This window comes from Gymnodraco acuticeps, unplaced genomic scaffold (assembly GCF_902827175.1).
Source record: "Gymnodraco acuticeps unplaced genomic scaffold, fGymAcu1.1, whole genome shotgun sequence".
Lineage (NCBI taxonomy): Eukaryota > Metazoa > Chordata > Actinopteri > Perciformes > Bathydraconidae > Gymnodraco > Gymnodraco acuticeps.
Window position 1 is genome coordinate 762,048 of NW_022991187.1, and position 21,775 is coordinate 783,822.

Sequence of the window (21,775 nt, forward strand, 5' to 3'; positions counted from 1 at the left end):
TCAGTCAGTTCTGGACCCTATGACTCTGTTCCACATGTCTTCAGTCAGTCCTGGACCCTATGACTCTGTTCCACATGTCTTCAGTCAGTCCTGGACCCTATGACTCTGTTCCACATGTCTTCAGTCAGTCCTGGACCCTATGACTCTGTTCCACATGTCTTCAGTCAGTCCTGGACCCTATGACTCTGTTCTACATGTCTTCAGTCAGTTCTGGACCCTATAACTCTGTTCCACATGTCTTCAGTCAGTTCTGGACCCTATGACTCTGTTCCACATGTCTTCAGTCAGTCCTGGACCCTATGACTCTGTTCCACATGTCTTCAGTCAGTTCTGGACCCTATGACTCTGTTCCACATGTCTTCAGTCAGTCCTGGACCCTATGACTCTGTTCTACATGTCTTCAGTCAGTTCTGGACCCTATAACTCTGTTCCACATGTCTTCAGTCAGTTCTGGACCCTATGACTCTGTTCCACATGTCTTCAGTCAGTCCTGGACCCTATGACTCTGTTCCACATGTCTTCAGTCAGTTCTGGACCCTATGACTCTGTTCCACATGTCTTCAGTCAGTCCTGGACCCTATGACTCTGTTCCACATGTCTTCAGTCAGTCCTGGACCCTATGACTCTGTTCTACATGTCTTCAGTCAGTTCTGGACCCTATGACTCTGTTCCACATGTCTTCAGTCAGTTCTGGACCCTATGACTCGGACACTAGTTCTACCAAGGCTCATTAGAGGTAAGAGTGGTAGGAGAGGAGTGGATTTATCTTTGTATTTAGGCTGCAAGTCGACAAAGGTGATCAAGTGCTGATGCTAATAATGATCCGATTAATTTGATGTTGATTGTCTGTCAATACCGAATCATGATCCGATTCTTCTATTTCCCAGAATACAGCTGCACCCTGTACACTAGCTCTATTTGTTTTTGCCATTGTAATTCACCATAAGCAATTGTTGACTGTAACGTCTATGCCAACCAACTGTAATTTGTAATGTATTTGACCATACTTTAACGGTTCTGGCAACCACGGCAGCCCAAATGTTAATGTAAATGTCAAGTTTTCTTTTTACAGTGTACTTATATCTGTCCATTTATTTTTAGTTTGCTTCAATAAGTGGCTTAACAGACAGAGATGCAGGCCAGATTGGGAAAGGCTGGAAGCTACACAACGGGAAACATTATGGACATGAACAAGGAAAAACTAAAAACACTTTCTTTGTTGCCTTTTTCTTATCATAGTGTTACTGTTTTTGTTACCTTGAATTATATTTATTACTTTTATTTTAAATCAAATGCACCGGTTTTAGATAATATATTTATTTTGATTTGCAGGTTGGTTGTTATTGGTATTGTTACTGTGTATTTTATTATATTAACTAGCTATTTATTAAATGTAAATACTGTTAGGAACACTATACAATGTCTTTATTTTGTTAGGTACCAGAATACATGACACAATGAATCTTTGTAATTTATTTATGTTCTCTAGTTTAAATAATCATAACAGTATTTAATGTATGCTGGTCACCTGGAATCCTGGTAAACTTCCAGCATGGTATATTTAATACTATTATTAAACATAAACTGGTGATAGATGGATGGCCAGGATGGCTGGTTTAGCTGATGGCTGGTTTGGCTGGTTTAGCTGGTACTAGCTAAACCAGCCATCCTGGCCAACTAAAGTGTCCAAAACCCCTCTAAACCAGCCAGGCTGGTCAACCTAGGTCAGACTGGTTGACCAGCTAAATTGGTCTAAGCTGGTTTTTCCAGCAGGGTTACTCGACATTGAGAAACGGCCTAAATCTCTCTGGCAAAAAAAGACCCCCATATAGCTCAGTTTATAACTCGAACCCTGGTTTTTCTGCAATAAATGAAATAAAGTGCTTTATTTATGAACCTCAACCCTCTGGGGAATCTGAAGGCAAAGCACTTCCGGTTTGTAATTCTTCTATAAAATGATTAGTTGACTTATTATAATAAACAGTGTTGTATAAACACACAATGCAGTCCTCTCTATATCTGTACGCTAAAACCATCAATAGGAACAAGTACATTTGACATTTTCCAACTCTATGCACGTGCGGTTATTCAAAAGGCTTCTATTTTGAAAGTACAGAACACGATACCGGAAGTGATTGAATTGTTTCTGTTTGTAGCATTTGGGCAACATTTCTTATGACCTTACCTCCATAACTTTATTTAACAGCAGCTACATCTGTGTGTTAGTGTTACAGGAACAATGCACCTAATATATCGACGTTTATAAATGTAAAGTTATCAGCGCATTTAGCTGTAAAGAGATGATTCATAACACAAGTTCATGTTAGCATCAGGGTCTAGTTAGCACCTTTATATATACAGTCTATGGTTAGCACACATCATGGAGAGGAGGAGCTAGCTGGTCTTAACTCAGTGGTAATATAACAACTTAATTTACATTAACAAGCAGATTCATGTTATACTATAGTTGAAGTTTTCCATTTTAATATGTCTGCCCTGTATCGAAGCGTTGTGTTCAACCGTGTTTCCAAGTTAAACACATGTTTGATACAAGTCATGAGATTTGGGTATAATGCGCCTCCTCCACAGTGGAAGACACCCGACAGCCTCCAGAGAGCTGGAAACACAAGCAGATCACAGGATACAACTAACCCCAAAGCTATGGCTAATATGTCTAGAAAGTTCAGTGTTTCTTGTTCAAGGTGTCTCTCTACTTCACCTGAGAGTGGAGCTAATCGAGTGAAACGAGTTTCTATCGAGGGCAACATTGGTAAGATCAGTATCAGTATATTTACTGCATTTCAAAATAAAACGATTATTTTACCAAGCTATGAGTGTTGTCAAGACGTTCAGAGATCTTTTATTTAGGTAAAAGTACTAAAACCACCGTGTAGAAGAAGTTCTCTGTTGCAAGGTTCTGCTTTTTTACAAAAGGTATTAGCAAGCATCAAAATATACTCAGAGTACAAACCGTTTAAATCTGTATTATACAGACTGGCCAACTTCAGAATAATACATATATAAAGCTTATTTGTGGACTTTGACTGCTGGGCATCTTAACACATAATGAAATATCATACTCTTGAGTTGATTTTACATCAAATTAATCATCTTAATCTACAAAGTAACTAAGGTTCTATATGTATTAGTGTAGTAAACAGTCTATAGATGTAATAGGCATAAGTATAAAGCAGGATCAAATGGAAATACTTGGGTAGAGTACAAGTACCTCAAACTTGTACTTAAATACAGTACTTAAGCAAATGTACTTTATTACTTTCCCCCCACTAGTGTTGGTAATATATGATCTCCTGTATTTTTTCTTGTCAAATAACAGCTGTTGGAAAGTCCACCTTTGCCAGACTCTTGCAGTCGGCCTGTCCGGACTGGGAGGTTGTGGCAGAACCCGTCAGCAAGTGGCAGAACATTGAGAGTGGTGCATCGAAGGTGTGTGGACATTTACTGACCTTTCTCTATATTTTCACAACTTAAATCAAAAGAAGCTAAATCTGACCATCTGTGCTCATGTCTCTCACAGGGGACAGACGCCTCCCCCCAGACAACAGTCAGCAACCTGCTGCAGATGATGTACCAGGACCCTCAGCGCTGGTCCTACACCTTTCAGACGTTTTCCTGTATGACCCGGCTGAGGACGCAGCTGCAGCCTCCTCCTGCTCGCCTGCTGCGCTCAGAGGGAGTGCCGGTCCAGGTGTACGAGCGCTCCGTCTACAGCGACAGGTGAGGCAAGGCCGGACAGGAGAGGGAAACTGAAATTAGAGATGTCATTCTCTGTGGCCGACTACAGATGTAAATTAGCTTATAGCTTATAGCTGGCACGACTGCAAAGCTGTCCTGTGGAGTAAATCAAATAATGAATCTTAGGGGAACTGATACTTTGAGAAACCCCATAATTGTCCGACATGGGTGATAAGCTGTTGATGTCTTCTTTACCAAAGCTTTTTAACAGAGTGAATTTGGGAGCTCTTGACTTATACCACAATCAATACATTCACACATTGTCGCTATATTATAGTTGTTGTTAATTTAGCGGAAATGCTGATACAGCATTCCAACTATCTGTTATGCTACGCACAAAATTCTTTATTATTCCGCCGGGTTATCGATGGCTATTACTTTTCTTATTCATAACTTTCATAATTCCAGAGATACATCACATAATTCATCAAATTTTTAACATGGAAGTCAATGGAGAAACTCTTCAGACTTGAACAATCTTCATGCAACTTCACCTGCTAACTGCTCCTTCATACTTTCACTCAGAAACCTCATTCCAACTTTAAAATGTTACACATCTTTCTGACATTATTCGTTTAACACAACTTTTAAATCTGATTCGTACTTTTAGAGATATTAAACATTGTTCAGACCTTGTTAGAGAGGTTTTCTTCAGATTTTAGAGTGCGTGATGTCACAGCTAGAGTGGAGGACAGATTACATTTTGCCTTCATATTTGTTTTTAAACCTGCCATAATTCCCAAACCTGAGACATCATTTTTCATGAGAAACGTAGGAACACATCTCGTAGCTTGAAAAAAAAAAAAAAATTAAGCAAAAAAAATTAAACAAAATGCCTGTTGAGGGCATGAACTGACACAAAATGTCAACATGTCTCCATTAAACCCCATTGTAAGTTCAGCCTCATCTTTCCCCACCACAGCAGCCGCACACCTTTAGTTAATCTGCCAAAAAGGCCACATTATTAACCCGAAAGTACACAAAAAGTACACTTCAGATGCTCAAGTTCCTTGACATGCTTCACGCTTGAAATCTGTTACGGTTCTTCAACAAAACGTTCACATGTAAGAGGTTTATCCCTCATTCAGAACAATGAAAATGCTCTCCTCTCACTGATTACTGCACATCACCATGGAAACTTGTGATCTCTGGACACGTGGTTAGCTCAAATATAAACACCTGTGTCATGGAACACGATGATGTCATAACTCCAACTGACATGCTCAGAGCAGCAGACTTCAGATAATGGTTAATGGTCCTGCCCTCAACAGCTCTACCTCAATTATGGGGTGTCATCATATGCCGTTTCAATGGAAACGCATCCCTCGCCATAAAAGACGATATTTCCCAATGTTCAAAAAGTGCTCAAACTTCACGTGTGCTAACAGTCCAGCCGTGAAGACATCTACGGGACAGTTTTGAGATTTCTTATTATGGGATGTCATCAAATGCCGTTGGCATGGCGACAGATCATTCGCCATCAAGTTAGTTCAGAAGTTTGCAGTTCAAATATTCTGCTGCTTTTCCAAGCCTTTTTACTTTCTTTTCTTTCTTCTCTCATCACACATTCAAGCCCTCAGTGTTCATATATCATTTTAATCTAAATTCTTCACTTTCTTCTTACACATTACATTTCAGCATAGCAGTTTAGCGTCAGCTTTTCAGCATAAAGCATTCCCACTAGCAATTTCTTCAGGAATTGCATTCTCTAGTTATCAAAGTTGTGCTCGGGAGAGCCTAGAATGATCATGAAATGGATATATCGTTAGATCGATACTTTATTCATCCCAAACTGGGAAAATGATGTTGTTACAGCAGCAGTGTGTTCAGGCATTAAAATATTTAAAAGGAGGAATGAAGTACAAACATAATTAAATACAAATAAACATAAGAGCAAATATATATACATATCTACAGTAGAAAAAACATATATCACAAAGAATACACAATATAAAATGTTCTGGATCAGTTCTATAAGAGACAAATATACCAGTATATTACAGCAGCAGACATGTAGACATAATATATGTCGATAGTATAGTATGTACATTCATTTATTTATTAACTTTATGTGTTATTTAACTAATTGAAAACCCTTTCTTTTGTTTGGTTAAACTAAAGTTGTCCCTCTGTCTTGTCAGATACATCTTTGCCCTGAACATGTTTGAGCTGGATTGCATCAACTCTACAGAGTGGGCTGTCTATCAGGACTGGCACTCCCTCCTAGTGGAACAGTTCGGACACCAGGTGGAGCTAGAGGGCATCATCTACCTCAGAGCCCCACCAACGGTAAGGACAGTTACTATAACCAGGGCTGCACATAACTGGTGCGCAGGTGCGCATGCGCACCTCTGCCAAAAAAAGAGCACCGGGTCATTTGAAAAAAGGCGCATTTGCGTACCAAAATTGAGAGGGAGAGGGAGAGAGAGAAGAGAGAGAAGGGAGAAAAGAAAAGAGAGGAGAGAGAGAGAGAAAGATATTTGCGAGTTGCATATTATGAACTCAGGGTCGGCACGTAGCACTGGCGTTATAGATGTTCGCCTAGGGCGCCAGATCTGGGGAGGCGCTGCGCTTGCAGTTCTGGGAGGGAAAAAAACATGTTTGACCGTTGGTGCTAATCCTAATTTTCGGCCTTGATGTAACAATTTTCATAATTAAGTAAATGTAACACCCTTTTCACCCCGGTTACACCTTTCATTTGCCCTGTACGATGGGCGCTGTAAGTGATGAAAATGGGGGATGTTGGCTTATCTGGCGCCCGCAGCTCACAGCCAAAATGCGAGTGAGCGAGGGAGAGAGAGAAGGGCGCACCGCCCGGTACCGGCGCTGTTGTTATTAGAATCTGGTGCTAGCTGCTCTAACGGATATAAGAAGAAGATGTTTCTATAATAATGTGGAGGGAGAGTCCTCTCCAGTCAGACTGAGAGGCTGATACTACAGCTCAGTGAGGTAAAGGACTCTTGAGTGTTTAGATAGTTCACTTTAGTCTAAGTTCAAACGGTTTGGTCACAATTTATGTTTACACATATTTCCAAGGCACTCCTTTATAATTATTGGGATAAACAGGTTTTAAATCATTCCATTGTATACTATAGGACAGTAAACAAAAACATCCTATAAAACTGGAGAGATAAAAAAAATGCATAAATAAATGTTAAGGTAAAATAAGATATGAATGAACAACACAAATAAAATAAGTTACATTCATTTGTTATTGGCTATGGTAGGTTATTGGTTATGTTCACATACTTATTTGATTACATCCACTTGTCTAAGATCACAACAGAGACTTTCGACCCAAAACCAGCTGTTGACTTGTGGATGCAAGCAGCTAATCGCAGACTCAACCAGAGAGAAAGTAGTAGGCCTACATCATCAGCTACCATGTCTGACAGAGAGGAAGACAGTGAGGAGAACAGTCAGGAGGGTAGTGATGACAGCTTGTAGGATTACTGGTCGTGCTAATGTTGTCTTGTGTTCACCTCTGCATGTGTGTTCTGTGTTCACCTCTGCATGTGTGTTCAGTGCCGTGTGTCTGGCAAATAAAGTCAAGACCCCCTCAAAAGTTACGGTTTATTTCATTTTAAGGATGAGCACCAAGCAACATCTCCAGGTGCTCCTTTGAGAACCAGGGCAAAAAAGTTATGTGCACCCCTGTTTATAACTCATCAAGAAAAATCACGTTTTCTGACATAATTGTATCTTGATTGAACAGCACATCCTTTAACCTGTACTGTCATATGTTTAAAAAAAGACTAAAACACGTTGTAAATGGTTGTTTCTCAGACATGTTTGGAGCGCCTGCACCGACGAGGCAGGGCAGAGGAGAAGGGAGTGGAACTGGACTATCTGGAAAAGCTGCACGTTCAACATGAGAGGTGGCTGGTTGAAAAGAGCACTGAGTGAGTGAAAATTAGATAATGTGTTTGATGTTCCGACTTCTGTTTTGTTTTTGGAATATTTTTGAATGATCCCTAAATCAGGAAAGAAAAAAAACACATGGCTTTTTGAAGCAATAGATGACAGATCATTTTTGAGCCACTTGAGCATGTGCACAGTGTAAATAAGCATTTAAGTCTGCGTTTAGTTTTTATTACCTGTAAACTATCCTACAAACTATCCCATTTCCTTTAAACTAAGAAAGTAAAATGACAAACACCACCAGTGCCTCCACTATATTACAGGATGCTCTATGGATTCCTGTTGGTCCATCACCATTTTAAAAGCCTTTCCTCGCAGCTGTTCGCTGCCAGGCTGTGAACAGATGACGGTCAGCAGTGTGTGGTCTGAGGTGTTCAGTGAAAGACAGCTTTACTCTCTCTTTTCAGAACACATTTTGAGAAGTTGAAGCAATTACCTGTGTTACAACTCGATGCCAGTGTGGAGTTTAAGAGTGACCCAGTCGTGCAGGAGGAATTTATAACAAAGGTATGTTTATTCATTGCACTCTAAACCAGACGAGGGCTGCATACAAATGTTTGAAACCTAGTTTTTCATCAGCTTTTGGTCCAAAGACAATCACTGCCCTGACACATTTAAATGTTCTGATTTGACGTTTGATGTGTTTCATGTTTCTTATCCATCATGATCCTAAAATACTTTTTCATACACAGATAAAGAACTTCTTCAGTGCTTTATGAGAAGACATCATCCGATACAGTCAGCAGTGGGTAGCAGATGAAACCAGTCGGACCTCAGTCAGACAGATGAACCTCTCAGAGTGAAGGGAATGGAGTTATATACAAGTTTTCTCTTATTAATAAGCTGCAGGATCACAATATATGAAACACGCAGCTTGAGTTTTGTCTGTATATAAATATGACCTCTAAATAGACTTCTCATTGTAGATTTTTAAAATCTTTTTGTAGTTTTTATGTTTTTAAATTGTATTTGCTCTGGGTAGTATACGTTCATTCTACTGTACTGTTTACTCCTATCTATAATATGACCATTTCAGACACTGTTTACTGACCATCCTACATTTGCTTTACGTTATTGTTCAACACATTCCTAACTGACAAGGAACCAGCCATCAATACAAGTATAGTATTTATTGTTTGTTCATAGGTTTGTTCAACACCTTTTTGTTTTATTTTTCGAAATTGTTTCTATTTCCTTATTAAAGATTTTCTGTAAATGTTGTCCTTTGCTCTTAGTTTCTGTTAAGTGTGAAGTCGTGCATTACTCGCCCCTGTCAGTAAACACAAAGGGGCTAATGTCCGTACAGCATTTCAAGTGTTATTTGTTAATGGAACTTTACATTTCTAAAGGATTAGGCTCCTGAGTGAATATAAAGGCAGTTTGACAGGACAATGACCTTGGCTAAATGTTTTCTTTCCCCCCCCCTCTGGTGTGCTCTGATGATCAGAGGGGCTGTTCAAATGCCTGGAGTGGTAAGGGGTCATCAAAGGGCAGCTGTCCACTATAAAGGGGCCTGTCTAGAGCTCCGTCTGCTCAGAGCATCATTTCAGCCTGAGACTAGCTGGAGGAAGGAAGGACATCTTTGCCTCTGTCATTATTTCTGGGGTAGATTTTCTTAGTTTCAGTTCAAATGGAAGTCCAGTCGGTTTTCTGCACGTTCCTCCTCTGCTCTTTTGGGATCGTGTTCTCCAGCCATGGGCACAGATTTCTCACAGGCCTCGAGACCAGTTTAGCGTTGAGAAATCTGTCATTTAATCATCGCAGCAGTTATCCCCTGTACATGATGCAACTGTACCGCTCTTTTAAGACTGCTGATTTCTCCTCGTCTGTAGCTATCGACACCGTTACAATGCAAGGTGACAGCTCTGACTCCGTGCTAAGTTTGACAGCCAGAGGTGAGTAAACAGTTTAATTATTTTGTCTTTTTTCCCCCATTATCGGGTACACAGCATGTTATATACTGTATGTTAGTTTCTACTGAGTACTATCCTCCAGCAGCTCTGGTTGGTGCATTATCTGTGTTATCATCCTCCCTTTTTACAACCCAGCAAGTGTTAAAATGCTTATTCCACTTTAAAGGCTTTCTCTGTTTTATGTGAGAGGGTGTGTATATTAGCCCTCAGACGTCCTTGCACAGGGGGGTTCAATACACATCCTGTCCTGTTCACCCTCCCACTCCAGTGTTTTGACATCTGTCCAGAGATCTGGTTTGCCCAGAATCCTCCAGACTGGTGAATCTGCAATCTCATTTATGTGTTTTGTCTCATGTTTAGGTTGCCATCAAGAGGGTGAAAAATGGACAGTCACTTTTGACATGTCATCCATCTCTGCTAGTGAGCTTGTCCAGTTGGCAGAACTTCGGATCAGACTGCCTGCTTTCTCCAAATCTAAGCGTCCCACCGTGGATTTATATCACTCCAGAAAGCAGAGTTGTGAGCTGGGCAGCACATCATGCCAGGATGAGCATCTTTTCCTGGGGAGCTTCAGCACATCAGCCAGCAGCTCAAAGTCCACCTGGAAGGTTTTTAATGTGACCGCTCTGTTAAACTTCTGGCTGTACCAGGGAGACAGACTGTCGAGCCAGGAGACCTCAGGAGAACCTGACGCAGACCATGGGAGCGGTGCCGGGGACGAAGGGGAGGTCTCTGGGCAGTTCCTCTTCAAGACTTTGGGATTGAAGCAAAGAAAAACCCACCACCCAACCATGAACCGGGTCATGATGGTCGTCTTCTCCAAACACAACGTGCCCCAGGAAGGCCACGCGGCATACAGTCTCATTCACACTGTGGAGAACTCCAAGTACGTGACCATGGACAGAGTCAGCAGCCGAGGTCGACGCCACAAGAGGAACAGGATGGAGAGGATGAGGGTGCCTGCAGGACCTACACCTCCTCCACCTAACCCTCCACCTACTCCTCCTGCAGCAGCAGCAGTAGCAGCAGAGCCGTCCCAGCGGCCGCTGTGTCGCAGGGTCGACATGTGGGTGGACTTCGACCACATCGGCTGGGACGAGTGGATTGTGCACCCTAAGCGCTTCAATGCATTTCGCTGTGAGGGAGAGTGTCCCACACCACTGGATGAGTCCTTCAACCCTACCAACCATGCGTACATGCAGGTGAGATGACAACTTGAATGCTATTTTTCACATGTCTACTGTGGTTACCTTGGGAACCAGAGGGTGGGTTGTTCTAGCTGGAGAGACGATTATAAGAGTATATGTTGTTCGTGTTATTCATGTGAATTATTCCTATCTTTTTCAGAGCCTCCTGAAACATCACCATCCAGAAAGAGGGTCCTGCCCGTCCTGTGTGCCGACGCGCCTCAGCCCGCTCTCCATGCTGTACTACGAGAGCGATGATTTGACCCTTCGGCACCACGAGGACATGGTTGTTGAAGAGTGTGGATGTCACTGAAGGGCCAGCATGTTCACTGCCATCAACAAGAGCAAATGTTGACGGAGCGTACTCTTGAACTCAATATGTAAACATTAATGTTCAAATATATTCCAAGTCATGTCCTTTTACAACAAAAGACATATAATCTGACTGTTATGTTTGAATGAGATTATATTTCATCCATACTGGGTGGTACACTATAGTATATATCTTTAGTAAAGGCAAAGCTCTGTTATGCAAATGTTCTATCTATTTATACGTTATAATGTATATTTTGTACATAAAATGTGAAAACATATATTAAAGCATTTTATTTTTGACATGAACGTGGTGTCTTGTGTTTTTGGGATGCTCAACTCTTACATTTTTCATATAGTTAATCAGTATTTGGCACTTGAATGGTCTAATTCAGGGGTCTCAAACTCAAGGCCCGGGGGCCAAATCCGGCCCGCGACTTCATTTTATGTGGCCCCACAAGAGCTTGCAAAGAATATAATATGTTTATTATACGGTTACATGCCACTTTACAGAAGCACGTTGCCCATAAACGACATGTCCCACAATGCATCTCAAATTTGACTTTTTCTCAGAATTTCCCTTTTTTTTATCCAAATATACCTTTTTTCTTAGAATTAGCCTTTTTCTCATAAATAGATTTTTTTTCTCCAAATGTTACTTTTTTTCTCCAAATGTCACTTCTTTTTTTTGTTTTTCCACAATGTGGCTTTTCCTTTAAAATTATATTGTGACATTCTCACTGAAGAGACTTGCAATTATTTGCCCCAGACTTCTGCTTTCAGACGTAGTAGTTAATTAAGCAAGTTATTACCCTATCCCAGGGGTGGCCAACCAGTCAGAGGTTAAGAGCCACATTTTTTCTATGTTGCAAAGAGCCACATCAAACACACAGTCACTGATACCGCTTGTTTCAGTTTTTTGTTTTCTGGAGACAAGATTTCAACCACGTCACTGATGCATTTTTGTGGCATTGGGATATATTTTTTTTAAATCCTCTGGAGCAGAGAGGAGCTGTGGACTATTGTTATTGATTAATGCATCAGTGTTTCTTAAGGTCAAAAACACTAAACTCACAACTTAAAATGAAAGCGTTTAGTTTATTTAATAAAAGAGCACATGTTCAATGTGAAAAGTGACAGTAGTTATAGATTATTTGCAATTTGGTGCTATATATATATTTTTAAAAAAAAGTATATATATATATTTTTTAAACACCTTGAATTTCAGGGGGGCGCGGGGCTCTGTTGGCGGGGCTCCGTTGGCGGGGCGCAGTGCCCCTCCAAGACAATGGCAGGGGAAACACTGGATAATGTTTAATCAACGATAGGTTTCCCCCCCCCTCAAAGGTGATTGGTTCACTGCATCGCAGGTATTATTGTGATTGGCTCTTGGGCCACATCAAAATTATACGCGCTGTCATCCTCTCATACTGACACCACACATACACAACATACATAACACGGGACGAAAGTAACGGAGCGATTTTATCCGAGCCCAAACAACTTTGACCGGCCAAATTACGTCAGAATTATCAGCATTCAATACTTAACAGACCTACTAAATATCAGGTTTAACTGTCAGGAGTAGCTAGTGTTGTCACGATACCAACATTTTGGTTTTGATACCAAGTCAAGAATTGCGATTCCGATTCTTTTTCGATATTTTCTTAAAAAAAGGGAAACGGTCTTAAATGTAATTATTGTGCTTTATTTCACACCAGAACCATAACCATAACACAAACGTTTAAACAATGAGAACAATAAATAAAATAAATGACAAGAATTCATATTAAATACAATTAATAAATGTCTTACAGACAGGCCTCGTGGTGTCCGTAGGCTTGCCCTCACTGTCAGAGATATGGCTCAAATACTTCCAAATTTCTCCTGGCTCCTGGCGTCTTTTTTGTCAACAAGCCGAGGCGCAGCGGCAGTTGCACTCCCACTTGCAGCCATGCTTCTCGTTTTCTCACATGCTCTGGCAGGTAGCGCGTGCACGAGAGAGGGGAGGCACTTAGAGCGTGCTTGAGAGGGGAGGGACTTAGAGCGTGCTTGAGAGGGGAGGGACTGCAGGCACGGCTGCAGTGCAGGGAGTGGAAGCAGAGCGCTGAACACACACGGCTCTTATTAAAACGGCGCTTTCTCACCGGAGTACTTTTCCCCGTCATTCTTAAAGTACCGATACTAATGAAACGGAGGAATCGTAACGTTTTTAACGGCAGGGTATCGCGGTACCTTTCAAGTATCGGTACACCGTGCAACACTAGTAAGGAGTCAGTGTCTCTCTCCCAAACTCACACATATAAAATTCGATATGAACTGAAGAGCCGCATGAAACTAGGCAAAGAGCCGCATGCGGCTCGAGAGCCGCGGGTTGGCCACCCCTGCCCTATCCGATAATAATCCAATGCAGAGGCAAGAATGTAATACATTATTTTATATATATTCAATATTTATATATGTCTTTTTATATAGTTAAAGTTATAACTGGCCCTTTGAGTGCAACCATAATGCTGATGTGGCCCGTGATGAAATTGAGTTTGACACCCCAGGTCTAATTGGACCTATGAACCCTGGGGAAAGGGAGAGAAAACACATACATTAATATAGTTTGGAAAATAAAATATCTCAGTGCCATAGATAAAGAACTAATTACATTTTACAATAAGCTATTCAGTTGCTTTTTCTATTCTACGCAAAACCTTTAAGTCTGCAATGTTTAAAAAGAAGCTTTTATCTGGATTTAATGCGTGGTGATTTCCATTTAATCTCTCAGCAGTGACTATTATACAGAATGAAAAACACTCACAAAAAGCACTTCTCGGGAGCTCAACCTGCTCGTAGAAACTCATCTTAATCCCACTTGTCCTCTGACTTGTAACCAGCTAACATGTAAGTGTATTTGCCTTCCTCACCTCCAATCCACATCTCTGGGCCTTTTACAGCACACACATCATCAGAGGTCATTAGTGTCCTTTCTGGCCAGGCTTCTTTTGTTGATTGTGATCAAACAGAGGAGCGGAGTAGGAGTACACAAAGAGTAGAGTGAAGGGGAGAGAAAAGCAGTAGCACTTGTTTATGTAGGGGAGGGGGCTGGGGGTGCCAGGAAGCAGAGGTGACAAGGGGTGATTCAGACCCCAAACAAACAGAAAGCAAGGAGAGAGTCAACGTCTGGATGCTGAGGCTTCTGTGGAGGAAGGACAGGGAGGACTGGAACTGATCAGCTGAAACTGTTCAATCCACACTTCAGTCCCAAGACCAGTCCCCTCACAGCTCTCTGTTTTATTCACCAGGTGTTTTGTCTTTAAATTGTCACGCCAGAAATCATACCATAGAGCTACAAGCTAATTATCAGAAAATGTTATCATGTGCTTAATATTCTCACTAAATCACAGTATAATTATCTAATCTATTGTTTTTGCTTATAATTGACCATAAACCATATTCAAGGCAGGTCCTTTTGCAATAATAAAGCAGAGGAGGAACCTTGACACAAGACAAGTGGCAGAGGCTGGATGCCATCACTTCTAAATCACGCGTCAGATCTCACACATCTATTCCAACCTGAGCAAACCTCGCAATTACAAATAAAACATGTGATGGGACATGATACAGCATTCTCAAAATGTTTCTTGTATGTAGTTATATTCAAATAAGTGGACCAACCGTCCTTCTTTCTGCTACATGAGGTCCTGTTAAGCATTTATTGAATAGACCAATAAAGACGTGACATCTGTGATACAAGCACAAACTACAAACTAAGTGTCTCATACAGAATAAGTCCAATGTAGGACTTTATGGGATGTATCATTCGTAAGCATTTACGCTTAGGGACATTACCAAAAGCCTAGATGCCGGCAGGTTTAAAGCACTCCAGGACCTCTAGTTTGATGCTCAAGCTTGGTGAAGTTGAGAATGGGGTTCACTTTGTTTTATTGTGCTGTTTAAAGGACTTAAAATTACCTACATTTCCTGCGACTTTGAAAAACTTCAGTCGTGTTTCTAGAAGGGAATTTTCTCAGTAGAACATTTTACGTGGAAAGTTTGGGAGGGAAGGGAGGGAAGGGAGAATATTTTGATTAAGACTGAGCAATAAAATACCCTGTGATTTGGTAATGAAATGTTTTGTTTACCACTGAAACCAATCTGTAGAAATGGATTTGTCCCATTTGCACAACCTTTGAAGACAAAAGAGAACAACTTTACACGGCTGCTTGTGCTCCTGAATCTTTTAGTGCAATAGTGCCAGTTATTCAGGGACATCCATTATTTAGAAGCATCTATATAATAAAATAGCAAAGGGAAAGCCTGGTAAGCCGAATGAACCCTGAAAACAGTGAATCAACAAGGAGCCAGCCAGAGGGGGACATGTTGTATGATGACACGGCCCTTTCTAGCTCGTAAGCAGGGAGTTTCTCCTAGCTATGTACCGTTGTATATTGACCTCTCTTTATACAGTCCACTGACCGAGGTTATCAGCTGAGGTGGCTCCTTGAGGAATTCCTCTGATATGACTTGTGCTGAATCAGTGAAGCACATGAAGTGCTAAAGGCTGTTAAGCAACATGTCATAGTCAAGGTTTATCATACCAAAAATGTTTATTGGCTTTTCACCTAGTTTATGTAAAGGAACTGCTATAAACTTAGTTGTCTTTACTTTATAATACTGCAACAAATAAAAGTTAGCATTTGCTCTTTCAAATGAAACTGTCCAAGAGAAATGTGTATTCAGACCAGTACACATGTCCATGGTTATTAAACATACAAACCACTGAGATGACCAGCACACATGACAAAGACAATGTTTGCTTCATAGTGTTTGCTTTAATGCTTTATCCCCCTACAAACCGTGTGAAAATCTGTTTCAAAAATGTCATCAACAAAATGATGTTTTACATTCACCGTATGACACTTCAGTTGAAGGACTTGTTTGAAAGAGAACGATCAACAAATGATACAGTATATTGAGCATTGCAAGGAAATATCTGAAGACAGTTGTCAGGAAATGAGTGGAAATAAAAGCACATCAAGTGAAAAACCATTTTGGAATAGTTTTAAATTCAGAAAAATGTCATTATTATTTTTTCTATTGTTGTTCATTTTCATTCATTTATCTCAGAGATGAGGCTTTGTTGTTGTTAAGTACTTATTAGTGTTGACTTTAAACTTCTAGCCACAAGAGGAAGGCACACTTTGTCACACATAAATCAGAACAAGCCAGAGGCAGACAGAAAACGTTTCATTACAGATTTGTTCTGGGCAAAACAAGCAAAGGAGATGGATAAAGACAGACTTTGAAACACTAAGACACTGGAGATACTGAGGGCAAACCTCCGTCTACATGGAATGGTTGATGAGGCATGAGATGGTGCTTCACAGCCTCTCTTCACAGCATCCTGTTGGTACGTCTGATATCTTAACACTGCTTTCAGGACCACCTAGATGTCCATTTCAAACTGTGAGTCATCACCTAGAAAAAAACAGACATATATATTGATTAGAACAAGCTACAAAGTGTTTTCTATATTAACAGTTGCATATTATAAGTTAATTGAGCAGTAACTGATAACATTTTGTGATAAAACATCATGGAAGGAAATAGCTAAATGCAGTTTGATACAATGAGAAATGTTTAATTTGACAAGAAAATCAAATAGTCACAACTAATATGTTTTCAACGCAGTCATTTAACTTAAAATGCATTTCATTATTTTAAATAAATGTATTTATAATATATGCTTGGTTCTGATTGACTGCAACTTCTTGTGAATTTATCAAATAAAGAAAAACAAATATATCAGGACACATATCAGCCCTTAGCTGAGTTCCAGACGTCTTAAATACAAATGTTCAGCGATTAAAGAGGGTCTGGTAGTGTGTCACTGCAGGCTGTTTCCCCACTGGGAGAAATAACTGACCCAACCCGAAGGATTCATCAGTGCTGCTTATTTAAGTGGTTAGCTGAATTAACTCTTGAGTTCAGGGCCTTTCACCTACTGCAACCCTGAGATGACCTGCCTGAATTTGTATGTGAGAACAATCGTCTGCTTCACTTGTACTGGACGTAAAGAATAATGTAATAAACACGAAAATGTCTAAATGAAGTTACGACAGAGAGATTTCTGTTTGTACGGTCTGACGCTGATAAACTTCAGATCCATTTCATTAAGAAACAGCATGAAGCTTGGTTGTTAGTGAAAACGTTTTGCTACAGCTATGTGACCTCATTGTTTTCCTCATCATGTCCTGCACTCTTTAACCCAAGCGCCACACCTTACCTAAACCAAACCAAAATATTTCCAGTAAATGAAAACATGCGTGAACAGTAAACTCCAGAGAAAACGGTTAGGTCAGAATCCTTTTCTCCAGATGCAAAGTCTATTTTTGTAATCGTTTATTTGAACCGGGACAATGCACATTAAAAACACATACTTTTAAAAGACTTAAAATTGTCAAAACTCAAGAAATTGTGTTTTTCAAGGATGGTACAGTGGTGGTATGAATTTGGCTTTCTGTCAAACACCTTGATAGCTCTCTTGTTCTATGGGTTTCAGGTTTGTGGCACAAGCAAACGACCAGTTTGTCAAACAGTATTCAATGTGGGATAGAATCATACAGTGGAGGTCTGACTTTGCAGCATGGACAGTGAAGAAAGGTCTAATTTGTTTCAAATGTTGCAAGTTCAATTTAACGGTATTGGATACTTTCTTGATATGTTTCTTAAAAGTCAAGTTCGAGTCCAGTATGACTCCAAGATACTTGAAGTGGGAGATTAGTTCTAATTCTGCTCCGTTTAAAAACACATTGGATCCCTCGATTTTGACTGGTCGTTTACTGAACATCATGCATACTGTTTTTTTTGCATTTAACTGTAAGCAAATGTTGTTCAGCCAGTGTTGAACCTTGTCCAAAGCATTTGAGAGACAGGATGTGGTTATTTCAGTATTTTTTCCGTGTACAAAGATGACCGCATCATCGGCATACATTTGTACATTCAACTCAGGACACACATTAGGCAAGTCATTAATGTACAGAGAAAACAGTAATGGTCCAATAATGGAACCCCAACAGGGTTGACAAGGTAGGGGGATTTGGTACCGTTGACCAAAACACGGTACCACGGTGTTTTCTGTTCGATAAGTAAGACTTAACCCACTGTATTGAATCTGCCGAAAAATTGAAATAGGTCAGCTTTGTAAGGAGCACTTGGTGGTCAACAGTGTCAAAAGCCTTCCTGAGATCAAGGAAGACAGCACCTACATATGGGCTCGTGTCCAACATAGATTTAACCTTTTCCACTGATGTGTGTGAACATACCAGTGCTGCTGCTTTCAGGAGCAGTGGTTTTGTTGTTCAGTAGCTCTCCATTAGGGGCCTTCTTCCCGGGTTCATTGGAGGGAGGACTGGTCACCCCGGGAATGTTAGGCAGACCTCGAGGAGGAGTCTTGGCCACCGGAGAGCTGCGGCAACCCAGCAGGAACTTTCTGTCGTAGATGATTCTTGTACCTTTCCAGAGAAGAGGCCAGAAAGAGAGGGATGATGAGAAACCTCGCAGTTCAGACAGAGCAATTTCATAGGATGTTATGCTTCAATGTTTCTGTTCTATTTGCTCTTATGCCTTAGGTATCTAGTCTAGCGCTTTGGTCTAGTATAGCACTAACAATTATTATTGTTAGTAGAACTTTAATCCTAGATAATTAAGTCTGATCTAACATATTAGGCTTTCAAACTATTAAATGAGAAGAAGTGGCATACACAGGGACACAATGTGTACCCTTTATTTATGTATCATGTATAAATCAAACTTCAGAAGTAGAAAAAGGTACTAGCACTGGTAAAAGTTGAACTGCAATGGACCCCAGAGTCTAGAAATATAAACCCACTAATGATTTCAGTCTTATTGGGTTTGTACTGTACATCAGCTGTGCATATGAAACTCACACAACCCACAGGGGCGTTTATTTGGACTGTGAACGTTTGCAGACCCCCTGATCACATCTTGCATCTCAGTCATTCTAAAACAGTTAAATTGTAGATATGTTTTTTCATATTTATATTGTTACTTCTCCATTATATATTCATGTTCTTGGCTCTTGCAGAACTGTGCCTGTATTTTCATTGCATTTGTTTATTGTATGAACCAAACACTTGAGGGCAAATTCCTTGTATAACGGAAAACTTACTTGAAAAGAAAAAGGAAATTCTGATTCTGGTTACGCCACATGATCAATGAGCACCAATCCAAAGATGACTAAATAATACTTTTCTAAGTCTCTCATGTTTTTCATTATGATGCGTTCTTATTAAAAAGGAAAACAGTCTATTTAAAACGTCCTCTTAATTGAACACCAGTTAATAAACTCACTCTGGAAAGGACCAATCACAGCTTTAGTTGTCAGTGACATAAGACCACCACAAACGTCATTAGCAGCAGAGGACAGTTAGGTGTCGCTAGTTCACAGATCAGCTGATAAAACCTAAAAACAACACTGTAACACATCTCATTTCAAAGCTGTGATTTGAGCTTCTCCAACTCAAATAACTATAGTCATAATTACTTTATTGCATCAGAGCAGAGGTGGAAGAAGTACTCGGGGGCGGATCTAGACAAATATTCATGGGGTGGCAAGAGGGTAGAAGGAGATTTTGAGGGGTGGCATCCCCTGGCAGAAGTATGCTGATTTAATCGCAGTCATATCAATCAATGTTAACTTGGAAAGCCACAATATTTATATTTTAACTGAATAACATTAGGTGACATAATTGTGGCACATCAGTAAAGCCTTAAATATAAATATATAAGGTGGCAGACATAATTGAATAATGAATTTGAACTGAACAATAACAAATAAAAGACCAGCAGGGGTACCAAAGTACTGCTGCAATAAGTACATTAATTAACTGTCATCTATGTGTGTGTGTGAATTAATATGATATTAACAATCATATTATTCCTATCAGCTGTCAATCGCTGTTATGATTCACATATTCAGTGTTATTATTAAATAAACTATATTTGTTGGAGGAGTTAATGATGAATGTTCCTCAAGATGCTTGCTCACCCTCCTTCAAATTTGAATGACTATCATATCAAAATGCATAAGAATCAAAAGAACAGTTCAGCGCCCCACAACTTTATTGCAAACAGTTACAACCTTGACTTTACATCAGAAAGAACCAACATTAAAGAAGTGCATCAGTTAAGGTTAAAACACGTGTATTCAGCTAAAACATATACATCGCTGCAGTTATTATCAAGAGGAAAGCCCTACTGGCCAAGTTAAATCAAAGTTACTTTTTTTTGGCTACGCACAGTGTAGTTTTACACACATATCTTATTTTACTTTCTCAGGACTTAAAACTGTTTTTTGGTTTTAATGACTTTGTATACTGCAGGGTAGCTTGTGAATTTTACTCCAGGTGTAAATAAAGTATTATTTAAGTGTACATTTCACATTCATATGCTAACAAACTAAAGGTACCAAACAAACGCACAATATTTACCTCTGGATTGTAGTGGGGTAAAAGTAGGCCTACGAAGTAGCAAAAAAAAAAATACTAAAGTAAAGTACAAGTCTCTCAAAAGTCTAGCTAAGTACAGTACTTGAGTAAATGTACTTAGTTTCTTTACACCACTGCATCAGAGCCAGTAATTCCTTCTCTGTTTTTCAGTCAAAAATGTGCTAGTTAGCTTTAGCAGTTAGCTGATGCAATGCTAGCAGCTGGCTGTGCACAGTGACAGCAGCAGACCTCATGGAGTTAGCCTGAGCTTTCCTGCTTCACCCTCTGACAATACAGCTGTTTATTCATACGTAAAACTCCTGTATGACTGTAGGAAACGGCATATCTTATTATTGGCACATGTTTAACTTAGTACGTACCACCGGGGGTCGTGCTAAACAGGGTTCCTCCAGGAGTAGTGGAGTAATCGTGGGGCATGTGCGCCGCGTCGTTGATGGTCACCCTCCTGGTCGACGGGATGGCCTTGGCAGTGGTCTTCAGGAATTCAGTGGACATCTTTTATCTTATAGTAACACTATTTAACTAAATAGAATGAAACAGGCAGAAAGTACTGGTTTTCCAAAACAATAAAGCCACAGCGCGCCTGCTTTGGCTCAACAATACAGCTTCTTTCGGTTAAATAAAAATAAATAGCTCTTTTTTTAAGTGCAAATGATGAAATGTAGTATCTAAATTCGTGACATTACAACATGCAGTCTCACACACAACGTGTCCAGGTGCTTTCTTTAAAAAAGACCTGTGCACGCGTTCCTCTGCTTCTAGTCACCCTTCTCATGCACACAAAAAACACACAGACGGACAGACTGCAGAAAGGCTGCAGGGACAACACTCCTGAGATGGACAACATTAACTTGTTCCGCCCTCTGCTGGCACGTCATGTCTTTACAACGGGTTGGACAAAGTTCAAATCACCCTCTGTTATCTTAACAGAGCCTCAATGTCCTAATATAAACTTCATGATTTGATTCTTAGGTCATATAGATAGATAAAGGATGCTTTTAACTTCTTATTACCTTTCTAGAGGAACTGTTTAATTATATTGAACCTGTGCTGAACACAAGCGATAGCTGCCAGTTTGCAGGACTGCGTGTATTCAATGGATAGTGATAATGAATACATTACTTAACTTTTTTTTAAGACAAACATGGTTGAACCACTGGTGCAT

At 40.1% G+C, this 21,775-nt stretch overlaps 3 protein-coding genes across 4 annotated transcripts; 2 read left to right on the forward strand and 1 right to left on the reverse strand.

Moving 5' to 3' along the window:
• The first annotated feature begins 2,139 nt into the window (after nucleotides 1-2,139).
• dguok (deoxyguanosine kinase) lies at nucleotides 2,140-8,893 on the forward strand. 2 transcript variants are annotated; one of them, XM_034238466.1, is made up of 8 exons: nucleotides 2,141-2,415; nucleotides 2,590-2,770; nucleotides 3,338-3,447; nucleotides 3,539-3,738; nucleotides 5,898-6,045; nucleotides 7,543-7,658; nucleotides 8,085-8,184; nucleotides 8,370-8,893. In XM_034238466.1, exons 1-8 carry the CDS (start codon nucleotides 2,365-2,367, stop codon nucleotides 8,394-8,396), a joined length of 933 nt encoding a protein of 310 aa, XP_034094357.1. In that variant the 5' UTR covers nucleotides 2,141-2,364; the 3' UTR covers nucleotides 8,397-8,893. The 2 variants fall into 2 exon arrangements, with proteins under 2 accessions (XP_034094356.1, XP_034094357.1); XM_034238465.1 differs by having other exon boundaries at nucleotides 2,140-2,770.
• Nucleotides 8,894-9,072: 179 nt separating this feature from the next.
• Nucleotides 9,073-11,348, forward strand: spaw (southpaw). The gene is made up of 3 exons (XM_034238464.1): nucleotides 9,073-9,572; nucleotides 9,951-10,792; nucleotides 10,938-11,348. The coding sequence occupies exons 1-3, from the start codon at nucleotides 9,308-9,310 to the stop codon at nucleotides 11,088-11,090; spliced, it is 1,260 nt and encodes a 419-aa protein (XP_034094355.1). The 5' UTR covers nucleotides 9,073-9,307; the 3' UTR covers nucleotides 11,091-11,348.
• A 4,544-nt stretch (nucleotides 11,349-15,892) lies between these two features.
• LOC117560996 (eukaryotic translation initiation factor 4E-binding protein 1-like) lies at nucleotides 15,893-21,418 on the reverse strand. The gene is made up of 3 exons (XM_034238153.1): nucleotides 20,970-21,418; nucleotides 18,406-18,594; nucleotides 15,893-16,558 (listed from the first exon to the last, which is right to left on the reverse strand). The coding sequence occupies exons 1-3, from the start codon at nucleotides 21,103-21,105 to the stop codon at nucleotides 16,527-16,529; spliced, it is 357 nt and encodes a 118-aa protein (XP_034094044.1). The 5' UTR covers nucleotides 21,106-21,418; the 3' UTR covers nucleotides 15,893-16,526.
• Between the last annotated feature and the right edge of the window lie 357 nt (nucleotides 21,419-21,775).